We start from the raw sequence: 6,338 nt of genomic DNA, 5'->3' as shown, positions 1-6,338 counted from the left end.
CGGCGGCTGGTTGTGCTGCCCGCAGGCCGCCGCAGCCGTGTGCAGGAGCGGTCAGGGCGTGGGTGAACCGAAATGCAGGCTCTGAGTCACGGGAAGGTTATCCGAGGATAAAATTATTAGGTTACTGGGGTGTTTGTGGGGGTCCTGGGCGAGAGAGGGCAGTGCTGCGTTAACGGTTGGACTCGATGATGTTAAAGGTCTTTTCCAACCTAAACGATTCTATGATTCTAACTTACACTGAGCGCCGAGTAGGGGTTATTAGGTTGCTTTCACGCTGATACTTTACACCGGACACTTTTTAGATAGTTGGCCTGTGCAGTAAAAGCATATTCTCAGTGCCCAGGTAAAGAGGTATTTCTTTTCACACAAACATACACATAATGTTTCTGTTGGTGTTGTGCGTCTTTGTCATGTGTTGACTTCATTGCATGCCAGTCTCTTTGAGGATCATTCTGTTACTGGTTCCAGTGGACTCACCAAAATAGTGAAAGTTTGCAGCATGAACGGAGCATGCATGGGGCTTCTCATTCTTGCTTTAGTAATAGAGTTTTGTACTTTTAGAGGTGAGAGCGTTGTTAAAGAACTTGATCCAATATATGCTTTTTTAATATGCTTGAATTCCTGCACATTGCTCTCTTTCACTAGCAGTTTTCTCAGCCCACAAAACTTCATAAAAGTGGTTGCTTTTAAAAATAACCAAGCAGGAACCTGATTCAAGCAAATACTTGGTTTTGTAGCCCATTTGATACTGTTCTTTTTTCCATGCATTGAAAATAGAGGCCCTTTTTTTTTTCATTAACCTATTCCTAAGGTATTATGCAAGAGGAGATGCTGAAAATGCAATGCGATACATCAATGGAACCAGACTTGATGATAGGATCATAAGGACAGACTGGGATGCAGGATTTAAGGAGGGTAGACAGTATGGTCGTGGAAGATCAGGGGGCCAGGTAGGTTGTTGCACAGTCTAGTTTTTAAGGGGCTGGTGACTTTACCAAATTACTACTTTTTCAATAAAGACACTCAGAACAACTTCAGAAATAGCAAATTACGAATTATTGTTTAAGATCACGCTATATCTTAGTCTGTAAGATGTCTTATCAATGGTGATGTTATCCACTAAGAATAAATAACATTTTCATATATTGCACTGAAAGTACTTTCAGAAACTTCTTGGCTTCTTGGGGAGGTAGTGCTTATAAATAAGCCCAGAAAATGTAAGGCTGTCAAGAACACAAAGGATAGCACTTAGCTTACCTAAAGTTGAGCAGGTAGCAGGTGCTTTTACTGCTGAAGCATGAGGCTAACCATCCTCACTTTGGCTGTCTTGATTAGAGAGTCATGCTGGACATTATTAAAAAGGAAGTTAGTTTATGCTGTATTCTGGGCTTCTGCATGATGCACTTTGCCTTCTGTTTTGTCAGTCAGCTCCTTGTGGCCACTTACCTGTTGTGAACTCTGTTTGACTGTATTCTGATGGTGTAATAGTTTTTGAGAAATTGTTTTTCTTTGTCTTTACTGGACTTCCCTTTTTTCCTCCTCCGTAAGGTCCGAGATGAATATCGTCAAGACTATGATGCTGGAAGAGGTGGCTATGGCAAAACTGTTCAATGCCAGTGAATAGTGAATGACTCATCAGCCTCACAGGAGAACTAAATCTGCATTGTAAATGTCACCAGGCACAAAGTAGGTCTGTTGCACACAAATTTATGTCGCTAGAAATTCACAGAAACTACTATCTGAGTTTCTGTGATCACATAGTATATTCAGTATCTCTTCCATTTTAATACCAGGATCCAAAGCATTGCAGAGTACATTTCTACAGAGGACCTCGGAGCAAGTTTTTAAGCAATAGTGTGTCTGAGGCTTTGATCTCTTAAATGCTGCTGTAACTCTACTAAAAGGAACGAAGGTTTAACAGTATGGTGCTTTTTTTCCACTGGCAAAACTTGATTATTCTGTCACTGGGTTTTGTTTACACTGGTATCACAGGGTGGAGAGTGGAGATAAAGGAGGATTGGTGTATGTTTCAGAGATGAAAGAAAAAGGCAAAGAGCCTGAAAAGGAAGTGGAATTTCTAGGGAAATCTTCCAGTTTCTAAGGAAGACTTAAAGTTGCAGATTTTCTGAGGTTACTGGATTAGCATCCTTTTACACTGGTGCTGTTCCTAGCGCACCTACATGAATGGCCACAGTAAAACAAGTCAGACTGATGAGCCCAGGAATCATAAAGTGAGAAACAAGCCTAGCAGAGAGCAGAAAACAGACCCTTGCAGTCTTCTACAAAGTATAATGTGATTGCATGACATTGCATGCTTCAGAACCATTTTGTTTTGTGGGATACAGAGAACACCAAGTTCAGGAAGTACAGTAGCAGTTATTTTCACAGTTGGAGTAGTAGTTTTTTGCTCCTGTCTGGTAGCTCCCTACCGTCTTAATATCTGAGGAACAGTCTCTTTCCTGTGCCTACAAGGGTGGCATGAAGCCAAGTTGTACAGTTATCCTCAAAAATGGGACATTTGAGGAACTGTGTGTATAAGGAGAAAGTGTTTGTAACATAGACTTTCTATTTGAGAAACTCGATTTCAGACAAATGTAAAAAGAAAAAAAAAAGATGAGTTTTGGGAGGAACCTTACTTTCTACTGAGCATGTGGTAAGAATGGTAAAAGAATTGCAGGACTGTATAGATTTCCCCTCCCCCCCTTCCTATTCATACTGGTAGTTTATATGATGGGATTTTGATGTACTGCAGACATAGGAATAAAAATAATTAATGATTCCAAGATCTGTGAATTGACTTGCTGAAATGAAATAGTTTAAAAGGAACTGTTACAGAGCTTTGGATTTTTTTTTTTTAAATGGACTTCTGAGTTCTTTGGAAATGGCAATTCATAAGGTGTTGTCCATGACCCCTTAAAAACCTTTAAAATACCAGGTATGTGAAAGTTGATCTTTACTCACTGAAGATGTTGAAAATCTTGTTATGTTTCTTGTGTACAGTTAGTTACAACTGTTACTGTAAATGGGAAATACAGTGAGGTAGAACAATGGCAATGAGATTTTGCTTGCTTAGGAAGCAGTTTTGGGTGGATTTTGGGTTTTTTGGCACACAAAGTAAAACTAGATTTTCAGGATCACTTGGTGCTGGTCTACAAACAAGACTTGGAACAAAGTTACCTTTTTCTGTATAGTACATTTGATGATGAATTTACAGCTTGTAATCTGCTCTAGGAAACCTCTGAAGTTTATTTTTTGTTGTATCAATTTTGTATTAAAAACTGTGTTATCAAAACTCTAAGTCACTTTCAAATAAAGCTGCAAGATTAAAATGGATTGTTTTTTTTTTTTTAACAGAATCAGTGAGAAAAAAGAGCTATATTCAGACTCTTGTCCACATCCTTTATGCTGATGTCTTTTAAGATGGAGAGAGTGAATATTCTTTCCCTTTGACTGGATTTTCAGTCTGAACAGTTCTTAACTGGATGCAGAAAGGTGTTTGGTTAATGCTGTTTATTCTGGTAGGTTTTGGATTATACAACAGAAATTAAATTATTTACTGATACTGAAGTGGACATGAAAGTCCTTAGTGTGTAACAAGTAGTTTTCAAGGTGCACTTCCTTATAAAAATGAGGTTTAAAATGATTTTTTATTGTAAGTGCTGCAAGACAGTAATTCTGAGATGAAATTGAGGTGATCATAAGATTTTCCTTCAAAACCATCACTGTCTTTTGCTGCATACATGCAATGTGTACGGAAAGATTTCGTTTTAAAGTGAGATTTTTCTATTTTGAGGGAAATTTCAGTCAAAATGGATTTTAAAAGCACATGATATGTCACGTGAAGTCATAGTATCTCTAAAGCACATACATAAGAAATTGATTGAACATGGTTTGATTTTTGCCTTCCCTAATTGAAATCAGACATGGCTCTGCTAAAGCTAGTGCTTAACAAAAGTGACTGAATTAAGTCTTTAAAACTTCATTGGGGAGCTGCTTTAGCTTTCTTACATGCCAATTCATTGTGATTAGGTTCTCTTGGAAACAGAGTCTCCTGTGATTTTTTTGACATGCCAGTTTATTATGATTTTATACACTTTCATAGAAGTTTAAGCTCTATATTAGCTTTTCTAAGTACTTGTTCATCATAATTAGGTACTTCTATGGGATTGTATCCATGAAGAAATACAGCAGCTAAGAATATGAGTGGAAGCTTAGATAGTCCTTGATGTAAGAGAGACTGTTACAAATTAAGGCAGCAAGAGCTTCAGTCTCTTCCTCAGACGCTCATGCAGGCTCGTGGTGGGTTGATTTATGTGCTTCTCTTTGGCACCAATAGCTGCAAATAAGATTTACATTCACAGCATTTGAGTCTTTGTATTACAGTGTAAAGTGTAAATTGGAGCCTTAAAGGCCTTCATTTTCAATGACTGGCAAAATAATCCCTGTTACCAATGTACCCCTGCAGGCTAGTTTCAAGGTGGTCTTTATATTAGTTGGGTTACTTACCATCCTGTGCAGCAGCAAAGTTCCTGCTCAGGTTGGTGCCAGTGTAGCCACCATTAGTGTTAATGTAGTGGTTCTTTCTACACAGACAATTCTGAAAGAGAAAATTATTAAAGTGTTTAAGCTAGTGTCCAGCACCTCATCTTCCATATCTTGTCAGATTAGACTTCTTGTGAAGGTAAAAATTGATGAAGAACTCTACTAAAATTGGCATGGTTTGTACAAAGGCTTTCATCTATAGAGTCAAAGACAATACTACTCAAAGGAAACCAGTCCACAGGGACTGAACATCTAATAAACTGTTGTCCATTTGAGTTTCCAAAATACAATTTGTACCTTACGCTATAGCATATAAATGAAGAAGAACTAGAGTGGGCATTTTTCTTTTCAGTCTCTGGGATTTCTGCTCCTAGCTGAGTATATTTGGTACTTTCAGGTAAGTGTAGGGCCTGATAGAACTACAGGTAAAGTACCAAAAAAATGGGTGAAGACTGCAGAGAGAAGCATCCTGGGCTTCAAAACGTCTGTCATGCTTGGGAAGTAATGGCCTAATTTATTACTTGTCTGCTTTCATATGTCTCCTGCCTGTTCCTACCTGAATAAGCTTTTGCGCAAGGGATTGGATATACTCAGAGCTGCTCTGTAGTAATGCACACAACTCTGCTCTCCCTTTTGGGGTAACTAGGTGGTGTAAATGTTTCTCACGGCTTGGGGGAGGAAGTTTCCCTGCCCTTGTCTGTCTAAGACCAGTGTTGAGTTCCAGTTTGTGACTGGCAGATGTTATCTCCATTACTGCTTCATCTCTCTTTCTGTCCCGTGTAGACAGCGGAAGGTTACTGCAGGTTGGCTGTGTTTGTGTCCCAAGGTTTAAGCAATGGTGCAAACTGAAAACAGGCCTTGCTCCTTTCTCCAAAACGTGTGCTCTATCCAGACTGGATGAGAAGCCATAGTAAAGGAAAAGGGGCTGCTTCTTTTGAGGGGTAATCTACTCCATTTTTAAGAATTAATTTATGATTTGTATGCTGAGGTAAAAAGCTTCTAGCGTAAAGTTCCTTTGAGGCTCGTTTTCAGACCTTAAACTGATTGACCTATGGAAATTAAGAGAGCTTACTTCTTTCTTCCACCTCCAGACACAGCCATCGGCACTGCACAAGGAGATACCATAGAAGTTTAAGTTAAGCAAATTGGTCATGATCTTGTCTATTCCAAAGCCTTGTAGAGCACTGTGCCCTTCAGGCATCTGAACTTCCCAGTATAGTGTCCCATTATTGATATAACTAGTCACAATCAATTCTAGAAAACAGAATTTGAGAGAAAAGTAGATCACAGAAATCTTTCATTGTCATCTACATACATAATTTACTCTAAGCTTGGTACAGAGAGGCCTTCTGCAGGTCCTACTTTCTTAATACTTCACAGTTATGTTTTATTTTCTGTAGCACATTGTGGATCAGGATTGAGCAGAGTCTTCTATGTTCCATTCTAATTTCTGGGCAAATGATCTAGGTCTGGAGAATCCATAAAAATATAGTATTTGTATGTTAAGACCATATAACTTCACCCAATGTCTGCACCACAAAGGTGGAAAGACTATATTACATCCCTGTCAGACAGAGTTACATGAAGAAGAAAGTCTGACCTTCAGAAACTGCTTTCTGAAAGCTGGAGGAATCAGTTCTTGTGTCAGGGTTCCACAGTTTCTGAAGATTACCTTGCTGCTACTCTGCTTCCCAGCCTGCTTTCAAAGGCAAAAATGGACTTTACTTCAGTGAGGTAATATTCTCCACTATTACTTTAGCTTCTACCTGAAGGTTATTTGAGTGTCTATCAGGGTT

At 38.9% G+C, this 6,338-nt stretch overlaps 1 protein-coding gene across 1 annotated transcript; it reads left to right on the top strand.

The window, feature by feature from the left end:
- Window positions 1-777: 777 nt before the first annotated feature.
- Window positions 778-1,998, top strand: LOC104161256 (nuclear cap-binding protein subunit 2-like; the record flags this gene model as incomplete). Its single annotated transcript, XM_009699616.1, has 2 exons — window positions 778-950; window positions 1,549-1,998. Coding segments are annotated over 2 exons (245 nt in total), but the record flags the coding sequence as incomplete, so codon positions are not given.
- Between the last annotated feature and the right edge of the window lie 4,340 nt (window positions 1,999-6,338).

This window comes from Cariama cristata, unplaced genomic scaffold (assembly GCF_000690535.1).
Source record: "Cariama cristata isolate BGI_N322 unplaced genomic scaffold, ASM69053v1 scaffold19914, whole genome shotgun sequence".
NCBI lineage: Eukaryota > Metazoa > Chordata > Aves > Cariamiformes > Cariamidae > Cariama > Cariama cristata.
Note: the sequence above shows the minus strand (reverse complement) of the source record. Positions and strands in the feature narration are given on the sequence as shown.